The 21,421-nt window shown below is 48.3% G+C and overlaps 1 protein-coding gene across 1 annotated transcript in view; it reads left to right on the forward strand.

Annotated features, from left to right (window-relative positions):
- LOC137540892 (progranulin-like) overlaps positions 1–21,421 on the forward strand; it is a 65,041-nt gene that overhangs the window by 24,539 nt on the left and 19,081 nt on the right. Inside the window, exons 4-10 of the mRNA XM_068262078.1 lie at positions 1,720–1,798; positions 1,884–1,993; positions 6,526–6,664; positions 7,288–7,406; positions 8,566–8,695; positions 10,019–10,113; positions 13,442–13,562. Of these exons, the coding sequence (XP_068118179.1) occupies positions 1,720–1,798; positions 1,884–1,993; positions 6,526–6,664; positions 7,288–7,406; positions 8,566–8,695; positions 10,019–10,113; positions 13,442–13,562 (793 nt within the window). The remainder of the gene's footprint in view (positions 1–1,719; positions 1,799–1,883; positions 1,994–6,525; positions 6,665–7,287; positions 7,407–8,565; positions 8,696–10,018; positions 10,114–13,441; positions 13,563–21,421) is intronic.

Raw genomic sequence — 21,421 nt, forward strand, 5'->3', positions numbered from 1 at the left:
TTTTCCTAAGTGGTTGGTAAAGTCAGCTGTTTTCTGCATTATCGCATACGGTACTGCTTGATGAATTGAGGCCATAGTGGGTAATATATGGATAGTTCCTCCAGTTGCAGTGAATGGGGAAAAACAAAGTAAAGGGGCCTGTCTTTTTTTTTTTTTTTTTTTTTTTTTTTTCTAGAATCGATCAGAAATCAAGTCTATCAAATTCCCCATTCTACTTGTGGCCTATTTCGATTCATTTGATCTATCTGACAGGATGGAAGATCTAGTTCGATGTGCTGCTGGTAGCAGATCGATGGCCCGTAGAGTTGTTTGGGATCTAATGGTGCAGTAATGGCTTTAGATCGACTTTCAATAGATTTCCAATAGACTTAATCCTAAAATCTATTGGAAATCTGTTCCTAGTGTGTGGCACACATCAGATTCCTGTCAGATTGGACTTGACAGGCCAAATCTGCTGCAAATCTATAAGTGTATGGCCACCTTTAAGCTGGCCATACACTGGCCCGATTTGCGCCCGTTTCGACAGCAGATTCAATCACTGGGATCGAATCTGCTGCCAATCGTTCACACTACACGCCGAATTTCGATCCATTTCGTCCGATCCCGTCGATCGCGCCGTGCGGAAAATAACAGTCGATCGCCCGTGGGTAAAGAGCGCATTGCTAGCGGCGTTCGAGTGCCCGACGACCGACGCAATAGAGCCCGCATACATTACCTGCTCCGCCGGCGCGACTGCAGTCTCCCGGTCACCGCTGCTCTGTCTGCGCTCTGGTCTCCGGGTCCGGCATGCCTCACTTCTAGCCCGGCAGGAAGTTTAAACAGTAGAGGGCGCTCTACTGTTTAAACTTCCTGCCGGGCTAGAAGAAGTGAGGCATGCCGGACCTGGAGACCAGAGCGCAGACAGAGCAGCGGTGACCGGGGGACTGGAGTCACGCCGGCGGAGCAGGTAATGTATGTGGGGGGGAGGGGGCAGCAGCAGCAGCACCACAACAGATTGTGATCGGTTTCAGGCTGAAATCGGTTCACAACCTGTTTGCTGTAAAGGCAGCCATACGATCCCTCTCTGATCAGATTCGATCAGAGAGGGATCTATCTGTTGGTCGAATCTGATGGCAAATCGACCAGTGTATGGCCACCTTTAGTCTCAACCAGACTCTGCAAAGGCATCTGACAACCGGAGCCTTTATTTTAAAATTAGACTTTTGCCAAATGCAGAATGTCTGTGCACATTGTTGCTTGTATGTTGAAGGAATGCTTGTGCGTACCTATGAAATCACCACCGGGAGACTTGGGCACAGGATACTGCTCCCCCTGCTCCTGCACAAGTCCTGGTGGCGTCAATTACTATTCCCCCTGCAGGTCCACGTGGATGGTGGGGAATGATGTAATTTTGCTTCCAGCTATTGCTGACGGCCAAATTGGTGTTTTTACAAGTAACTTGAGCTCCGTCTTCTGACGGCACTGAAGTTACTCCCTGTGTGCCGCTGAAGCCGTAATTCCTATTAGTCTATGGTGGCGCCGGCTGCGCCCAAATCTCCTGCGCTGTTGTTGCAGCACTCAATGCATGTGTGTAATGGGAACAAAGCTTTTTACTAACTTTCCTTGGTGTGCAAGTGTTGTCCATATAGGAGCCCTTCCAGTGACTACCACAGAAGTATGCTTGTTGGCATTGTCGGCCTGAAGCCGCAGATTCTGACTCTTGTCTCTAACACCCCTTAGGGAATATCCTGCAAAGATGGCCATCACTGCTGCCCCACCGGCTCTCAGTGTTCTGAGGACGGCCACTCCTGCCTCCCAGGTGAGATGTCCCACTTACTTGTGTGCTGGCAGGTGAGTGTTTTATCTCCCCATGCAATATCCATTCATGCCAATCTGTCTTACAGCCATCAATCAGTCAGCAGTAATCTGCCCGGATGGATCCTCAGAATGCCCAAATGATGCCACCTGCTGCCAAATGTCTGATCAGAGCTGGGGATGCTGCCCACTCCAGCAGGTAAGGTCCTCTGGAATGTTACCCCAAATGTGGGAACATCAAATTCCAACATTATTCATTCTAAAATGGAACATTTTATGTTCAGACATTTTTAGGTTTCCTTTTGGGTTCTCTCAACTCTGATTTTACTTGTAAGAAAACCAACTGAATGGCAAGGTGTGATAATGAAACTGTTCACTTGACCAAAGAAAACTAAACTACTGCATATGACTCCAATGGGTTCAGTCTGTAATTGTACATTAAAACAGCTCTTCTGTACCTTCTTGGAATGGCTCAGAACATGAGAACTAAATTCATTACTACCCCCTTCCCCTCACCTGTATCTCCAGATAGGTTAATTTTTGTTTTTTAATATTTCGTTGCCTCGCCAACAGTGCTCAGTGAGAATATCTAAACCAACCCAATGCGAAGCATGTGATTTTATAGCCCTAGTATGGATTTTGCATTGCACACCTGCTCTGCTTGCTAAAATAAATACCTGGCTGGCCCCTCCAAGCTTATTAGAGAAACAGCCACCCAACCTGCTTCACAGTTCCCATCACCAACTTTAAGTGACCATAAAGAGGCAGCAGAAGAATCTCCTCTGAGACAATCTCCTCTTTGTGACCAGCACTGCAGCTAAGGCCTCTTCCGCAGGAGCTGAAGGTGGTGAATCCAGTCTGTCAGATGCTCCTGTCTATGGGCCGGGCACTTGCTCATGCTTGGCATTGGGGGGGGGGGGGGGGCTAGGCGCCAACCCCATGTAGTTGCATCTGAGTATTGTACACACGCAAGACTTTTTTTTTTTTTTTTTTTTTTTTTTTTTTTTTTTTCCTCCTTCTCTGCCGGGTAACACTGCCGCTCCAGTTACTGAGTGCTGCCATCCAATGGCATGTAACTGCAGCTGAATGGCACTTGTGACCGACAGCCGGGCGGTGGCTGAAATGCGCAATAAACTAGCAGTTCAGTTCTTTGTGGAAAAGAGGCCTTAATTATCGTATCTGTGCTTAGCGTGCAAAATGCAAGCAGCACTCTCTACATACTCTACCTCATTTGTTTCCCCAGTAGATAAAGGTAAACACAAGTGTTTGCATTAAACTTGTGTGGACCTTATTTGTTGACTTTCATTTGATGTGCGGCAAATACATTTTCAGACCTTTAGGCCTCGTTCACATCTGTGCATTTCGGCAGCTCGTGTGGTATGTGACATGTAAGAGCGGTGGATATGCATAGACTGCCCTTCTGTCGTTGCATGATGCGCTATCACTGCTGCAGGCTCTTTCCCCCCTTCTGTTGGCCATGCACAGCGCTGACCTCTTTACTCTAGTGTATGGGATCAGCGGTGTGCAATGTTCTGATCGCATGGCCACTTTACTTTAATGTGAATAAGCCCTAAGACGACTTGCACACGATTGTAAACCCTGCCTTTATGGGAAATGGCTTATTTCAGGGTGAGGAGGGATACGCGTAACTGAACGCACTAGAAAGGGTTTCTGCATGGAGTGGCGCTGCTTTTCGCACGTAAATACATGCAGCAGTGATTTGTTACACATTATGCAGCAGTACGTTCTATCTATATCCATCAGTCGGAGCTCTCTGTAATGGTGTATCGCACACTGCCCTGCAATGCTGTAATCCTTTCAGCACCGCCAGTGTGCGCAAGCTCTTAACCTGCATATTTACAAGGATTAGATGGAGTTCTTGAAATAACTGGCTGAAGGGAGGTGTTAGAATGGTGGCCTGCTGCAGTGTCTGTGTGCTCACCCTGAGCAAGGGCCATTTCTTGTATGATCTATTGTTTGTACAATAGCAAAAATCAGTAACCCTTCGCACACTCGCATGCAAATGTGCAAACAAATGCATTCACAGATTCACTCATCTAGGCCCCACTGTTATCCCTGCAGCTAAATTAAGGCCTGGTGCACACCAAAAACCGCTAGCAGATCCGCAAAATGCTAGCAGATTTTGAAACGCTTTCTTTCATTTTTCTATGGCGTTTTGCGGATTGCTGCTGCGGTTTTCAGTATAGTAGATTTCATATATTGTTACAGTAAAGCTGTTACTGAACAGCTTCTGTAACAAAACCGCCTGGCAAAACCGCTCTGAACAGCCGTTTTTCAGAGCGGTTTGCGTTTTTCCTATACTTTGAGGCAGAAACGCATCCGAAATCCCAAAAATGCCTCACCCAGGCATTTTTCGTTTCTGCAAAACGCCTCCCGCTCTGCTGTGCACCACCCCATTGAGATCCATTGACCAAGCGTATCCACAGCCGCAAGCGGCTGCAGAAACGCTGAAAAAGCCGCTCGGTGTGCACCAGCCCTAAAAGCTGGGGTCTTCGTTCACAAAGGAATGCATTCTTTTGCTTGGTCACCTACACTGTGCAGATGTACCCAGGTAAATGTAGGTTTTTTTTTTTGTTACTGACCCCTGTGGCTAGGGTTTTAATTCGGTGCACTCCCCCCTTCCCCTGTATGTGTTTGTCAGCAAGCAGACAGCTTATGCTGGTGTATGTGCATGGTGCACATGGACACATAACGTTAGCTCCCTTGTGCGATTGGTAAGATGCACTATCTGTCCCAGGAGAGGACGTCAGGATGTGTGCTCCTAATTCATTGATAGGTTTGATGCAATGAATGTGTTTGCATGTTTGCACTATGCATGTTACAGAGCTAGAGTTAGGACACCTATGTTTACCTGGGTACTTCTGCGCAGTATAGGTGACTAAGCATAAGAATGCATTCTCCTGTGAACTAAAATCCCGGCTTGTAACTTAGCTGTAGGGAGAACAGTTGTGCCTGGATGAGTGAATCTGTGAATGCATTTGTTTGAACATTTGCATGTGAGTGTGCAAAGGGTTACTTTTTTTTTGCTATTCTGGCCACACCCCCTTTAGCACCTCCCTTTCCTTAACCCTCCTGGCGGTTTGTCAAAATCCGCCAGGGGGCAGCAAATGCGTGTTTTTGTTTTTTTTTTAATTTTTTTTTCTTCATGTAGCGAGACGAGGTCTCGCTACATGATAGCCGCTTCTCAGCGGCATCCCCCCAGCCCCTCCGATCGCCGCCGGCGATCGGAGATCAAGTGATCCCGTTCAAAGAACGTGATCTCCTGGAGGGCTTCCCCCGTCGCCATGGCGGGATGACGTCACCGACATCGTGACGTCAAAGGGGACTCCGATCCACCCCACAGCGCTGCCTGGCACTGATTGGCCAGGCAGCGCACGGGGTCTGGGGGGGTTTGCGGCGACGCGTGTAGCAGCAGCGATCGGGCACTGCACGCAGCTAGCAAAAAAAAAATTATGCAAATCGGCCCAGCGGGGCCTGAGCGGTGCCTCCCGGCAGCATAGCCCATGCTCAGCACGGGCTTACCGCCAGGGAGGTTAAAGGGGTTCTTTCGCGAAAAGTAGGCAGTTAAAAAATGTGACAGATGACAGGTTTTGGGCCAGTCCATCTTTTTAAGGGGGATTCTCAGGGCTTTCTTTTAAACAGCATTTCCTGAACAGTTGCAAAATCTAACTGACCTAATAGTGTGCAAGTGATTAGGGAGGCCGGCTGGTATCTTGCTATTTTGGCAGTTAAACTGCTGTTCAGGAAATGCTGTTAAAAACAAAAGGCCCGAGAATCCCCCTTAAAAAGATGGGACTGGCCCAAAACCTGTCATCTGTCACTTTTTTTTTTTTTAACTGCCTACTTTTTTCGCGAAATAACCCCTTTAAATGACTTCAAGGGAACCTTAACTGAACGGGGGGTAAAGAGTTTTACTTACCTGGGGCTATTACCAGCCCCCTGCAGCAGTCCTGTGCCCTCGGCACCGCTCTGGAATCCTCTGGTCCCCCGCTGTCACTTAGTTTCGTTTTTGACGACTCACCAGTCGCCGGCCGCCATGCGTATTATTGGACGCATTCACCAATGCAATTAGCGCTATTGCGGACCGCCAACGCGTACAAAAATACGCATTGCCGCATTCCGCACGCGTAGATATGCGGCAACGCGTATTTTTGGACGCGTTGCGGTCCGCAATAGCGCTAATTGCATTGGTGAATGCGTCCAATAATACGCATGGCGGCCGGCGACTGGTGAGTCGTCAAAAACGAAACTAAGTGACAGCGGGGGACCAGAGGATTCCAGAGCGGTGCCGAGGGCACAGGACTGCTGCAGGGGGCTGGTAATAGCCCCAGGTAAGTAAAACTTGTTACCCCCCGTTCAGTTAAGGTTCCCTTTAAGGCCTCCTTTCTACAGACCGCTGATGGGCAGTGAAATGCCTCTCAAACTCTCTACTGCTCACTGCTGCCTAGTGACTGCTTGTTACTGCATGATAACTGCTTACTTCTGCCTGGTAACTGCTTGCTGAGCACACAGCTCAACAGTTCATGGAAAGGAGGCCTAAATGTCCTAACTAGAGGCCATGTGCCTGGATTTTTTTTTCTTTGTACAATAGTCACATTTCATTATAACCCCCACTTGAAGGATAGTCACTGAAGTCTGTTAATTGCTGCTGCATAAAAATGGAAGAATCCGATGTAGCTGTTGTATGTTGACTTGTTGCTGTGGTTTTAGGCTATATGCTGTAGTGATCACGCTCACTGCTGCCCACATGACACAAAGTGTGACTTGGAACATGGAAGCTGCGTCTCTGGTAACAGCAGAGTTCCTATGTCCAAGAAGTTTCCTGCCAAAACCAAGCTGCTTGTTTCTGGTAAGTGCTGTGCCGCCTTAAGTCTATTAATATCTGCCTTAAAGTGGACCCAAATTAAAAATACAAGATTTCAGAAATAAAATCTATTTTCTAACTTATAATAATAATAAATAGCAGCCTTTTTTCAGCTGCATGATGAGAAATATAAAATATTTTACATTTATTGGAGGAACCCCTCCCTTCCATTCATATTGCTGGGACAGAATCCGGCAGACTGGTGGAGGAGATAAAAAACAAAACACAGGCTGCTACTGATGTCACAGGGGAGGTGATCTCAGCTTGTGTGACATTTCACAAAGACCACGCCCCTGTGAGGGAGGGTAGCTGATGACAGACACACCCATGATCTAAAACCTTCTACTAAGCTCAGAAGTAATGGCTGCCACCTGTATAACCCTAGTTATGGAAAGGGAAGGGGGAAAAGCATGCACTGAAATGCTCATAGGCATGAAGGAGTGTTTATTTATCTTTGTATGTGTCAGAGCGGTGCAACTAAATATTTTCAATTAAAAAAGTTTGGTTTGGGTCCCGCTTTAAATTGTATTGTGAGCATTCTTTGCCTGAAGTGGATGCATTGCCATGAAACGCACAACAAGTAATTTCTGTAACTCTCAATCCCACAGTTCTCCTGACTGCAGAGAAGCTCCACCGAACAAACTGCAGTGATGGCTCCACCTGTCCTGATGGCAGCACCTGCTGTGACCTGGGTGATCGCACGTTTGGATGCTGCCCAATGATAGCTGTAAGTAGCCTCTCAACTTCAAAGCCTGCAAATGTAATGACCTGAAAAGTCATTCTGTGTAATATTTGGGGCCTGAGCCCACTAACGCAGTTGTGTTCACTTTTCAGCATCTGTAACATTGATATGTGTTTCTGAAAAGCAGATACCACTGCGTTCGTGGGCTCAGGCCCTCATAAATCTGTTGGTGCACACAAGGGACTTGCAGCTTCTCCATAGCCCTGAGCTATGGGCTGAGGTGTGCCTGTGCACCCTATTAATCAGTCTGTATTCCCCATAGTGGTAACGAGCTCGTATGGGAAAACTGTCAGGTTTCACAGGATTATGCAAGGCACCGCGTCTGTTGGACAAGGGGACAAGTACTTTCTAAGTGGGCATGTTTAGCAACCAGACTGCTAGTTAATCTGCTCCAGTTTACATCTTGTATTAAATTAGAACTTTTTTTACATGGGTTTTGTAGAGGACCTTTTGGTCTGTTCATGCATTTGCTTTCAATAGAAAACTTTTTTTTTTTTTTTTATAGATTTGGAGTCTAGAAATTGGACAATACCAGGGCTGTGGAGTCGGGGCAATTTTGGGTGCCTGGAGTCAGTGAAAAAAATACTCAGACTCCTAATTTAAACTGTAATTAAAATAGAAAATGTGGTGTATTTCTCAGAATAGTCATCATAAAAAATTTATACATACAGTAATAGCTGTGCTTAGTCCACAAAAATAAACCAATCAAAATTAGTTACTTGTGCTGCTTCAATTAAGCATTTTTCCCCTGATGCTGTGCAAAGCATGATGGGATTGCTGATCTCCTGTTTTGGGTTTTTTTTTTTTTGGGGGGGGGGGGGTTGTTTGTTTTTTTATACTTGAGATTTGAAGCCTAGGGCATTCCGCTGGGAGGGATGATCAGGACACAGGCCAGTTGGAACTGTCTCATGCTTCTCGTCACCACCTTTCAACCAAAAAGATGGCTGCCCCATGAAATCACAAACCAAGGCAAATGCCTGTTCTGTTAAAACTGAGGGATAAGAATTAAAATGGATAGATAATAATCTAACATAACTTAATGAGTCTGTTTAGGCTGAAGTTCCCCTTTAAACAAAGTTACTTGCAATCCAAGTTTTTACTGTACTAGCCCTCTAGAAAAAACTTTTTCTGCTCTGTACTGTAGGCTGTCTGCTGTGGAGACCACATCCACTGCTGCCCTGCTGGGACCAATTGTGATCTTACTGAACAGAAGTGCGTTTCCGGGGATTCCAAGATCAACATGTTCACAAAGACTCCAGCTTTACGAGAGGAAGGTAACAAAGATGGGGGTGGGCCATTCCTGCTTCTGTGTATGAGCAGATGTTTCCCACTAATGGCTTTCAGGAGAACCTATGTCTGTGGCAGGTGCTATAGTACCATGACCTGGCAATGGGTTGCTTGGACATGGAATGGCAGGAGCATATCATCTGGCTCATACATAGCATGTGACCTGGTTGTAGTAGATTCCTGGGCTGCCAGCTGCTGCTTTGGGAATGTTTTTCTTATCTGAGCAGTCGGTCACCAGTCCTAGCCATAGGGGCAGGAGTATACCAGTCTGCTGCAGCCAAGCTGGAAACGTTTGCACATGCTTGGTGGTGTGTGAGACTTTGCACTTAGGTTTATGTACAGCACTGCATACTTATGGATAGTTTATAAGGGATTTCTGGGGCGTACCTGAGAAAGGGCACCTGGAAAAGAGCGCAGGGGATTGCCGCTAGTAGAATATTGCTAAAATTTGCTACTGTATTCCAATAGTCAAATATCAGTTAAGATTACCAATATTTTGCTATGGCTAAACATAACACTCCACTACTGATAACCTACCTTCACTACCAATGAATCCTGGGGACATCTTGCTGTACATAAGGCAATAAATTCTGATGGAGTTTTTAGGGACCAGATCAAGTTCTTTAAACAGCATTATATTTAAGGCGTGTGCACATGCAGTACTTTAGCAAATGACAGTTCCGTCAGACCCTCCCGCTGGGCGGACGTTCTGCCAACAGCAGCAAGTGTATACAGTCTGTCGGCGGACTTATAAGACTGAGCAGATCTGTCAGCAGTCTTATCAGTCTTCCGACAGCTTGTACACCTGTGCTACTGTCAGCAGATCGTCCGCACAGTGGGAGGGTCTGACGGACCCGTCGTTTACTAAAGTACAGCGTGTGTATGCGCCTTTACAGGGATTCACTGTTCAGCAGGGGCATGGAAGTCTCCAGTTCGGGGGGCAGGTTTTGGTGGGCAGAATTTTTTTTTTTTTTTTTTTTTTTTTTTTTTCTGCAGCTGCCTAATGCCTGACAAAATGGTTCATTGGTTAGGTTACCTTGTGGCCTTTAACTAATCTTGTGTCCTCTCCCTGTCATTAGTACTGTAAAGTGCTCTATATGAAAGGTTCTCCTTATATTGAGGTCTATGTATGCTTTGTCACAAGATAACACTATTCCTTGTTATGTATTGTTACTATTCTATGGATTTTTCCTGGTTTTCTTCTCTAGCCGTGTAAAATGTGGTGATGCACAACTAAAGCCCTTATGGTTTGCTGACCAGTGCAGTGTAGCTCACATCTGCCTACAATATTGTCACATTTTCCTCTCCAGCCACAGTGCAATGTGATGCGACTTCAGTATGTCCTGGATCAGAAACCTGCTGCCGCCTGGCCTCTGGAGAGTGGGGATGCTGTCCATTTGCAAGTGTACGTGAGTTATACGAGATGCGGGCCTTACCCTAGTGCATGTGATTTGTGAGATGTTGGTCTGTCCCTAGTGCATGGGAGCTGTACGAGATGTGGGTCTGTCCCTAGTGCATGTGAGTTGTACGTGATGTGGGTCTGTCCCTAGTGCATGGGAGTTGTAGGAGATGTGGGTCTGTCCCTAGTGCATGTGATTTGTAAGATGTGGGTCTGTCCCTAGTGCATGGGAGTTGTACGAGATGTGGGTCTGTCCCTAGTGCATGGGAGCTGTACGAGATGTGGGGCTGTCCCTAGTGCATGGGAGCTGTACGAGATGTAGGTCTCCCTAGTGCATGGGAGTTGTACGAGATGTGGGTCTGTCCCTAGTGCATGGGAGCTGTACGAGATGTGGGGCTGTCCCTAGTGCATGGGAGTTGTACGAGATGTGGGGCTGTCCCTAGTGCATGGGAGTTGTACAGGATGTGGGGCTGTCCCTAGTGCATGGGAGTTGTACGAGATGTGGGTCTGTCCCTAGTGCATGGGAGTTGTACGAGATGTGGGTCTGTCCCTAGTGCATGGCAGCTGTACGAGATGTGGGTCTGTCCCTAGTGCATGGGAGTTGTAGGAGATGTGGGTCTGTCCCTAGTGCATGGCAGCTGTACGAGATGTGGGTCTGTCCCTAGTGCATAGGAGTTGTAGGAGATGTGGGTCTGTCCCTAGTGCATGGGAGTTGTACGAGATGTGGGTCTGTCCCTAGTGCATGGGAGTTGTACGAGATGTGGGTCTGTCCCTAGTGCATGGGAGCTGTACGAGATGTGGGTCTGTCCCTAGTGCATGGGAGCTGTACGAGATGTGGGGCTGTCCCTAGTGCATGGGAGTTGTATGAGATGTGGGGCTGTCCCTAGTGCATGGGAGTTGTACGAGATGTGGGGCTGTCCCTAGTGCATGGGAGTTGTACGAGATGTGGGTCTGTCCCTAGTGCATGGGAGCTGTACGAGATGTGGGTCTGTCCCTAGTGCATGGGAGTTGTACGAGATGTGGGTCTGTCCCTAGTGCATGGGAGTTGTACGAGATGTGGGTCTGTCCCTAGTGCATGGGAGCTGTACGAGATGTGGGTCTGTCCCTAGTGCATGGGAGCTGTACGAGATGTGGGCCTGTCCCTAGTGCATGGGAGTTGTAGGAGATGTGGGGCTGTCCCTAGTGCATGGGAGTTGTACAGGATGTGGGGCTGTCCCTAGTGCATGGGAGTTGTACAGGATGTGGGGCTGTCCCTAGTGCATGGGAGTTGTACAAGATGTGGGTCTGTCCCTAGTGCATGGGAGTTGTACGAGATGTGGGTCTGTCCCTAGTGCATGGCAGCTGTACGAGATGTGGGTCTGTCCCTAGTGCATGGGAGTTGTACGAGATGTGGGTCTGTCCCTAGTGCATGGCAGCTGTACGAGATGTGGGTCTGTCCCTAGTGCATGGGAGTTGTAGGAGATGTGGGTCTGTCCCTAGTGCATGGGAGTTGTAGGAGATGTGGGGCTGTCCCTAGTGCATGGGCGTTGTATGAGATGTGGGTCTGTCCCTAGTGCATGGGCGTTGTATGAGATGTGGGTCTGTCCCTAGTGCATGGGAGCTGTACGAGATGTGGGGCTGTCCCTAGTGCATGGGAGTTGTACGAGATGTGGGGCTGTCCCTAGTGCATGGGAGTTGTACGAGATGTGGGGCTGTCCCTAGTGCATGGGAGTTGTAGGAGATGTGGGGCTGTCCCTAGTGCATGGGCGTTGTAGGAGATGTGGGTCTGTCCCTAGTGCATGGGAGTTGTAGGAGATGTGGGTCTGTCCCTAGTGCATGGGAGCTGTACGAGATGTGGGGCTGTCCCTAGTGCATGGGAGCTGTACGAGATGTGGGTCTGTCCCTAGTGCATGGGAGCTGTACAAGATTAGGGTCTGTCCCTAGTGCATGGGAGTTGTACGAGATGTGGGTCTGTCCCTAGTGCATGGGAGCTGTACGAGATGTGGTTCTGTCCCTAGTGCATGGGAGTTGTACGAGATGTGGGGCTGTCCCTAGTGCATGGGAGTTGTACAAGATGTGGGGCTGTCCCTAGTGCATGGGAGTTGTACGAGATGTGGGTCTGTCCCTAGTGCATGGGAGTTGTAGGAGATGTGGGGCTGTCCCTAGTGCATGGGAGTTGTACGAGATGTGGTTCTGTCCCTAGTGCATGGGAGCTGTACGAGATGTGGGTCTGTCCCTAGTGCATGGGAGCTGTACGAGATGTGGGTCTGTCCCTAGTGCATGGGAGTTGTATGAGATGTTGGTCTGTCCCTAGTGCATGGGAGTTGTACGAGATGTGGGTCTGTCCCTAGTGCATGGGAGTTGTACGAGATTTGGGGCTGTCCCTAGTGCATGGGAGTTGTACGAGATGTGGGGCTGTCCCTAGTGCATGGGAGTTGTAGGAGATGTGGGTCTGTCCCTAGTGCATGGGAGCTGTACGAGATGTGGGGCTGTCCCTAGTGCATGTGAGCTGTACGAGATGTGGGGCTGTCCCTAGTGCATGGGAGTTGTACGAGATGTGGGGCTGTCCCTAGTGCATGGGAGTTGTACGAGATGTGGGTCTGTCCCTAGTGCATGGGAGTTGTAGGAGATGTGGGGCTGTCCCTAGTGCATGGAAGTTGTAGGAGATGTGGGGCTGTCCCTAGTGCATGGGAGTTGTACGAGATGTGGGGCTGTCCCTAGTGCATGGGAGATGTACGAGATGTGAGTCTGTCCCTAGTGCATGGGAGTTGTACAGGATGTGGGGCTGTCCCTAGTGCATGGGAGTTGTACAGGATGTGGGGCTGTCCCTAGTGCATGGGAGTTGTACAGGATGTGGGGCTGTCCCTAGTGCATGGGAGCTGTACGAGATGTGGGGCTGTCCCTAGTGCATGGGAGTTGTACAGGATGTGGGTCTGTTCCTAGTGCATGGGAGTTGTACGAGATGTGGGTCTGTCCCTAGTGCATGGGAGCTGTACGAGATGTGGGTCTGTCCCTAGTGCATGGGAGCTGTACGAGATGTGGGTCTGTCCCTAGTGCATGGGAGTTGTAGGAGATGTGGGGCTGTCCCTAGCACATGGGAGCTGTACGAGATGTGGATCTGTCCCTAGCGCATGGGAGTTGTAGGAGATGTGGGTCTGTCCCTAGTGCATGGGAGTTGTACGAGATGTGGGTCTGTCCCTAGCGCATGGGAGTTGTAGGAGATGTGGGTCTGTCCCTAGTGCATGGGAGCTGTAGGAGATGTGGGCCTTACCCTAGTGCATGGGAGTTGTAGGAGATGTGGGGCTGTCCCTAGTGCATAGGTGTGATCTGGCTAACCTGTAGTTTGCCCTTGCAGGCCATGTGCTGCGCTGATAAGGAACACTGCTGTCCTCCTGGAACTACTTGTACAGCAAGTGGAAGCTGCCATACTGGCTCTGCCTCCATTCCTTGGCTTCAGAAAACACCAGCTCTGAAGGGTAAGCTGCAGTCTACATTTCCACATACAGTATTTACCCTTTACCTTCTGTGTGAGAGTACATAATCTTTACTGCTGCAGTCCTGATGTCAGCCTGGAAGCCGTGTACCTTGTACTCTAGGGACCTTTCACAGCACAACCGTCCTAGAATACCGCATGCCAACTCACTAGCCATACAATTCTTTTGACCTGTTCACACTCGTTGTAATGGATCATGTCATTCTAACACTGCATGCAGGCTTTGACTAAAGGTGCATACACACATCAGACTATAGTCTTTGGAAAATGAAAGATCACAGACCAATGTAGTACGAGAGCCATACTCTATACAGTCTATTCTATGGAGCTGAACTCCCCAGCAGACAGAAATCTTACCCCCTTCCATGTAGTATGAGAGCCACGCCTACACAGTCTATTCTATAGAGCTGCACTCCCCATCAGACAGAAATCTTACCCCCTTCCATGTAGTATGAGAGCCACGCCTACACAGTCTATTCTATGGAGCTGCGCTCCCCATCAGACAGAAATCTTACCCCCTTCCATGTAGTATGAGAGCCACGCCTACACAGTCTATTCTATGGAGCTGCACTCCCCAGCAGACAGAAATCTTACCCCCTTCCATGTAGTATGAGAGCCACACATACACAGTCTATTCTATGGATCTGCACTCCCCAGCAGACAGAAATCTTTGCAAGATGCTGCACACACAGATGCTGTACAGACACAAAAGATCTGTTCCTGCCAAAAATCAATTCCTGCAAATTGCAATGATAGTCTATGAGATCATCATACACACGATTTAACTGACATTCATCTGCAGATCAGATCCACCAGGATAGATTTTCAGATCTAAGATGGTCTAATCTGCAGATGAGTGTCAGTTAAACAAGGTGTGTGATGATCTGCAGATCTCATAGACTATGAATGCAATTTGCAGGAATGGATTTTTGGCAGGAACAGATCTTTTGCAGATACTGATCTTTGTGTCTGTACAGCATCTGTGTGTAGCATCTTGCAAAGATTTCTATCTGATGGGGAGTGCAGCTCCATAGAATAGACTGTGTAGGTATGGCTCTCATACTACATGGAAGGGGGTAAGATTTCTGTCTGATGGGGAGTGCAGCTCCATAGAATAGACTGTGTAGGTGTGGCTCTCATACTACATGGAAGGGGGTAAGATTTCTGTCTGGGGAGTTCAGCTCCATAGAATAGACTGTGTAGGTGTGGCTCTCATACTACATGGAAGGGGGTAAGATCTCTGTCTGATGGGGAGGGCAGCTCCATAGAATAGACTGTGTAGGTGTGGCTCTCATACTACATGGAAGGGGGTAAGATTTCTGTCTGATGGGGAGTGCAGCTCCATAGAATAGACTGTGTAGGTGTGGCTCTCATACTACATGGGAGGAAAGATTTCTATCTGATGGGGAGTGCAGCGCCATAGAATAGACTGTGTAGGTGTGGCTCTCATACTACATGGAAGGGGGTAAGATTTCTGTCTGATGGGGAGTTCAGCTCCATAGAATAGACTGTGTAGGTGTGGCTCTCATACTACATGGAAGGGGGTAAGATCTCTGTCTGATGGGGAGTGCAGCTCCATAGAATAGACTGTGTAGGTGTGGCTCTCATACTACATGGAAGAGGGTAAGATTTCTGTCTGATGGGGAGTGCAGCTCCATAGAATAGACTGTGTAGGTGTGGCTCTCATACTACATGGAAGGGGGTAAGATTTCTGTCTGATGGGGAGTGCAGCTCCATAGAATAGACTGTGTAGGTGTGGCTCTCATACTACATGGAAGGGGGTAAGATTTCTGTCTGATGGGGAGTGCAGCTCCATAGAATAGACTGTGTAGGTATGGCTCTCATACTACATGGAAGGGGGTAAGATCTCTGTCTGATGGGGAGGGCAGCTCCATAGAATAGACTGTGTAGGTGTGGCTCTCATACTACATGGAAGGGGGTAAGATTTCTGTCTGATGGGGAGTGCAGCTCCATAGAATAGACTGTGTAGGTGTGGCTCTCATACTACATGGAAGGGGGTAAGATTTCTGTCTGATGGGGAGTGCAGCTCCATAGAATAGACTGTGTAGGTATGGCTCTCATACTACATGGAAGGGGGTAAGATCTCTGTCTGATGGGGAGGGCAGCTCCATAGAATAGACTGTGTAGGTGTGGCTCTCATACTACATGGAAGGGGGTAAGATTTCTGTCTGATGGGGAGTTCAGCTCCATAGAATAGACTGTGTAGGTGTGGCTCTCATACTACATGGAAGGGGGTAAGATCTCTGTCTGATGGGGAGTGCAGCTCCATAGAATAGACTGTGTAGGTGTGGCTCTCATACTACATGGAAGAGGGTAAGATTTCTGTCTGATGGGGAGTGCAGCTCCATAGAATAGACTGTGTAGGTGTGGCTCTCATACTACATGGAAGGGGGTAAGATCTCTGTCTGATGGGGAGTGCAGCTCCATAGAATAGACTGTGTAGGTGTGGCTCTCATACTACATGGAAGGGGGTAAGATTTCTGTCTGATGGGGAGTGCAGCTCCATAGAATAGACTGTGTGTGTGGCTCTCATACTACATGGAAGGGGGTAAGATTTCTGTCTGATGGGGAGTGCAGCTCCATAGAATAGACTGTGTAGGTATGGCTCTCATACTACATGGAAGGGGGTAAGATTTCTGTCTGATGGGGAGTGCAGCTCCATAGAATAGACTGTGTAGGTGTGCCTCTCATACTACATGGAAGGGGGTAAGACTTCTGTCTGATGGGGAGTGCAGCTCCATAGAATAGACTGTGTAGAGTATGGCTCTCATACTACATGGAAGGGGGTAAGATTTCTGTCTGATGGGGAGTTCAGCTCCATAGAATAGACTGTGTAGGTGTGGCTCTCATACTACATGGAAGGGGGTAAGATTTCTGTCTGATGGGGAGTTCAGCTCCATAGAATAGACTGTGTAGGTATGGCTCTCATACTACATGGAAGGGGGTAAGATCTCTGTCTGATGGGGAGTGCAGCTCCATAGAATAGACTGTGTAGAGTATGGCTCTCATACTACATGGAAGGGGGTAAGATTTCTGTCTGATGGGGAGTGCAGCTCCATAGAATAGACTGTGTAGGTGTGGCTCTCATACTACATGGAAGGGGGTAAGACTTCTGTCTGATGGGGAGTGCAGCTCCATAGAATAGACTGTGTAGAGTATGGCTCTCATACTACATGGAAGGGGGTAAGATTTCTGTCTGATGGGGAGTTCAGCTCCATAGAATAGACTGTGTAGGTGTGGCTCTCATACTACATGGAAGGGGGTAAGATTTCTGTCTGATGGGGAGTGCAGCTCCATAGAATAGACTGTGTAGGTATGGCTCTCATACTACATGGAAGGGGGTAAGATTTCTGTCTGATGGGGAGTGCAGCTCCATAGAATAGACTGTGTAGGTGTGGCTCTCATACTACATGGAAGGGGGTAAGATTTCTGTCTGATGGGGAGTGCAGCTCCATAGAATAGACTGTGTAGGTGTGGCTCTCATACTACATGGAAGGGGGTAAGATCTCTGTCTGATGGGGAGGGCAGCTCCATAGAAAAGACTGTGTAGGTGTGGCTCTCATACTACATGAAGGGTGGTAAGATTGGTCTGTGATTTTTTTTTTTTTTTTTTTTTTCTTCATTTTCCAAAGACTGTGTGTATGTGGCCCTTAGGCCTGGTGCACACCAAAAACCGCTAGCAGATCTGCAAAATGCTACCAGATTTTGAAACGCTTTTCTTTTTCTGTAGCGTTTCAGCTAGCGTTTTGCGGTTTTGTGTAGCGGTTTTGGTGTAGTAGATTTCATGTATTGTTACAGTAAAGCCTTTACTGAACAGCTACTGTAACAAAAAGCGCCTGGCAAACCGCTCTGAAGTGCCGTTTTTCAGAGCGGTTTGCGGTTTTCCTATACTTAACATTGAGGCAGAAACGCATCCGCAATCCAAAATCTGCAGCAGCCCGGGAGTATGAGTTTCTGCAAAACGCCTCCCGCTCTGGTGTGCACCAGCCCATTGAAATACATTACCCTAGCGGATCCGCACCCGCAAGCGGATCGAAAAACGCTGCCGGACCGCTCTGGTGTGCACTAGGCCTTAGCCTCTGTCCAGTCTCCACTGCAGTTCACTCTCATAACTTGTGCATTAGGATTATGCCAATGCGGTGCTGGAATCTGCTAGAATTAGCTTTGTCTGTATATAACCTGTTCGGTAACTGCAGAGCAGTGTGGAGAATTCTGACGAGCCTGAAATCAAAGTAACGAGTGCAAATTCTGCGAGGAGCTACAGGTGCCCATTCATCTCTTTGCTGACATACATATGCTAACAGATTTCCTATGCAGCTTAGTAGAAATCTCACATCTGTAAAGTGTCTTGGTGTGTGCAGGGCCAGATTTACCATAAGGCACTGTAGGCATGTGCCTACAGACTCCGCCTGATGAAAAGGAGGCTCACTTCCTTCCTAGAGTGTCTTCCCTCCCTCCTTCACTTTGCAGAGTCCTGATGAGTGTAAATGTGAGGTTACTCACCCTGCTCTCTGCATTCCACTGACTTCAGTTTGGCACCTCTAGCTACTTAATACTGAGGGTACATCTGGCTACCTAATGGTAAGGGACGCCTGTAACTACCTGTAAGGGAGAAGTCGCTGCTGGGCCAGCACACTTGCGGTGGGGCTTAGTAGGTTCATGAAGGGTACCATTTCATCTGTGCTTATGGGCTCCTGTGAGAGAAATCTGGGCCTGATGTATTTAGAGTTTAGCCTGTTTAATTCCCCCTCCTTTGTCTAATCACAAGTTGTAATTTGATCTCTCAACTGACTGCCAAGGCAGATGAGGCAGGTAAGCTAATTTGAAAGCAAAGCACTGGATAACTGTCTTTTTCTTTAAAAGCAGGAAGTAGAAGTGCTGCAGACTTATTGCAGGATTTGTATGGCCTTTAACAAAAAAATTTCTTTAAAGAGAATCTGTACTGTAAAATTTTTACAATAAAAAGCAAACCATTCTATTCCTTATGTTCTCCTGGGCCCGTCTGTGCTGTTTCTGCCACTCCCTGCTGAAATCCTGGCTTGTAATTGCCAGTTTTATGCAGTGTTTACAAACAAAAGACAAAGCAAGTGATACACTCAGTGTCTGCCTCATACAGAGCCTGCAGGAGGCCTGGAGAGGGTGTGTATAGTCTATCCAATCACAGCAGAGCAGCACAGCACATTCCTGACTGCCTCAGCCCAACAGACCCGACAGAGAAGAGAAGATTAGATATATTACAGAGACAGTGCAACTAGGAAAGGCTGCAGTAAAACAGACTACATTAGAACAGGTATAGGAACTTGTAGGATAGAAGAAATAAGGCTGAAGATTTTGTTAGTCTCTTTACCCTTTCCCCTGAAAGCCAATTTGCACACATCCACTGCCACGCAGTTAGACATTTTGCACTCATTAGCTTTACTTAGGATTTTTGACAAGAAAACCTAGGCCTTATTATATATTTCCTGTAATATATTGGGCTTGAAAACAAAACAAAATTATGTTTATTTTTTTTCCCTCTAAGAACTAAGTTTACTGACAAATGTTAGTAAAAGCCCTGATTCTGCTGAATCAGGTACCACATTATCCCACTTTTCCTGTCCTGGAATAGGTGTAGCCAGGAATAGATGCCTGCAATATGGTTGCGATGGTATGAATTTCCACAGTATGAGAACGTGTGGTGTGTTTTTTTTTTTTTTTTTTTTTTTTTTTCTTTTTTTTTTCTAAAAACGCAGTATATGGTAGTATTTTGTCTAGAAAACCCCAGTTTTGAAGATATCCCTCTAAGGCCTTGTTCAAACTTGCGTTTTTGGAAAGACCGGACCCGTACAGTTCCGGTCCGTTTGCATACGTTTTTCATCAGGTATTTGTTTTTTTTAATCAGAATTTATTTCGCCAAGTACAACGGTGGGTTGTACCCGGAATTGGTTTTGGCACATACAGGGTCGTTGATGAAAAGAAAGAACAAGAAAGTAGCATACGGTTAAGCATGGTACATAAGTAGACATGGTACAAGCATACATAGGACAACATTAACAGCGTGTGCATAAAATGAAGCAGAGCCTCGTATACAGTTAAGCATGGTACATACGTATAAACAATAAAAGCAGAACAAAAATAAAAAGCAAAAAAAGGGCATTACAGCATACATACAGTTAACGTAATACAACCATAGCAGGACATACACTGATAGCAGGAGCAGAAAAGAGTGGGACTGGAGGAGCAGCCTGAGAGCTGATATGAGCGCTGCCATTTTCGGCACTGGACGCTACACAGCGACACGCTCCCAACAAGACAGGTGCACCCGATTGTCCACGAAAGTAGAGAGAAAGCAGAAGCAGCAGGCCTCATGATGGAGGCGGACAGTTCACTCGAACCAGGAGTAGCGCTTCTAATTACAAGTCCGCACGGCTGGGTACTGGGGGCCCTGTGGTGCCCGGGGGGCACTCATGCTGGGCAGCAGTGGTGGATGTGGGGCCTGGGGCCGCCCCGGCTGGGCAGCAGGGTGGACATGAGGCCGGGGGGCACCTCGGCTGGGCAGCAATTGGTGGATATAGGGCCGGGGGCACCCTGGCTGGGCAGAAGTGGTGGACAGGGGAAGCGTACCTCGTCTGTGGCTGCAGACCTCACCCGCAGCAGCACTGTGGATGCCCTTCCCATGGGCACAGGGGGGGGGATCCTGTGTGGCCTCTCCCCCGGGAGCTCACCCGCAGCAGACGGAGCAGCACTGTGGGTCTCCCTCCACTGCTGTGGCCTCTGGTGTCCCTGGGCAGCAGCGCCGAAGTAGCCCCATGTGGTGAGGGGCCGGGAGGGAAGTGTGGCTGAGAGGTCCTGCAGCCGCCGGCGTCCTCCTCGATCTCGCCACCCGCAGCGGCCCTGAGATGGCAGTGGGGGAGCACATGGCTGATCAGCTCACCGCGCGATCAGCTGGCAGCCCGCAGCCGGCCAGCTCACCGCGCGATCAGCTGGCAGCCCGCAGCCGGCCATCCAGTAGGTGAGAGCCTCCGTGAGCCAGTCCGTGTCTCTGCCTCTGTTCCCCGCATCCTCCTCTATATAGATTAAGGAGGGTTAGGGGGTAAAACATATAAGAAAGAGGGACAGGAGAAAGAGGCCGGAGCCCTGTGGCCGTGGCTACCGGTGTGGCGCCATCTTGGATCTTAATGACACACTATATAAATTCCTGGGGTCTGGGAGGTCAGCAGAAGCGCAGGGGTCATTGTTGGAGAGGGCTTGACATGTGCGGACCATCCTTGGGTACAGAGACTGTAGAATCAGGTCCTCTGCTGTGTAGGCCTCACCTCCACGTCTGACATACTCCCAAACAGCTCCAGCACAAAGTCACTGCTGCTCCCCTCCAGAAATGCTGGGCCCATGTGTCCCCATCCAAAATGGCCGCCATAGAAAACGCATAGGAAGTGGGGTAGAATGTCAGGTGTTTGTATCCTGTGTGTTCTGTGCTTTCCATTCCCCATAGGTTTCTATTGCCAGATGGTGCGTCAGCCGGATGATCCGGACCAAAAAATAGAGCATGTTGGAAAAGTGTCCGGCTCCGGTCTGTATGGAACGGACGCGTGTGAACGTCCGCATAGACTTTGCATTGCTATGCCAAACGTCCGTTCCGTTTGTACAGTATATGGTCCAGATCCGACCCGGCGAATCCAGACAGCGAACGCTAATGTGAACCGGGCCTTAATCTGGGTTGGTTGTTGGGTGGGCTGTCCTACTCGTCGCCTGTCTCTTATGAGGATTCTTGATGTGGGGCCTTTCACACATTTATATGTAAAGAGTGAACAGAGCCAAATATAGTGTAGTAAGTACTGGTAT

The sequence above is a fragment of the Hyperolius riggenbachi genome, chromosome 12, assembly GCF_040937935.1.
Source record: "Hyperolius riggenbachi isolate aHypRig1 chromosome 12, aHypRig1.pri, whole genome shotgun sequence".
Lineage (NCBI taxonomy): Eukaryota > Metazoa > Chordata > Amphibia > Anura > Hyperoliidae > Hyperolius > Hyperolius riggenbachi.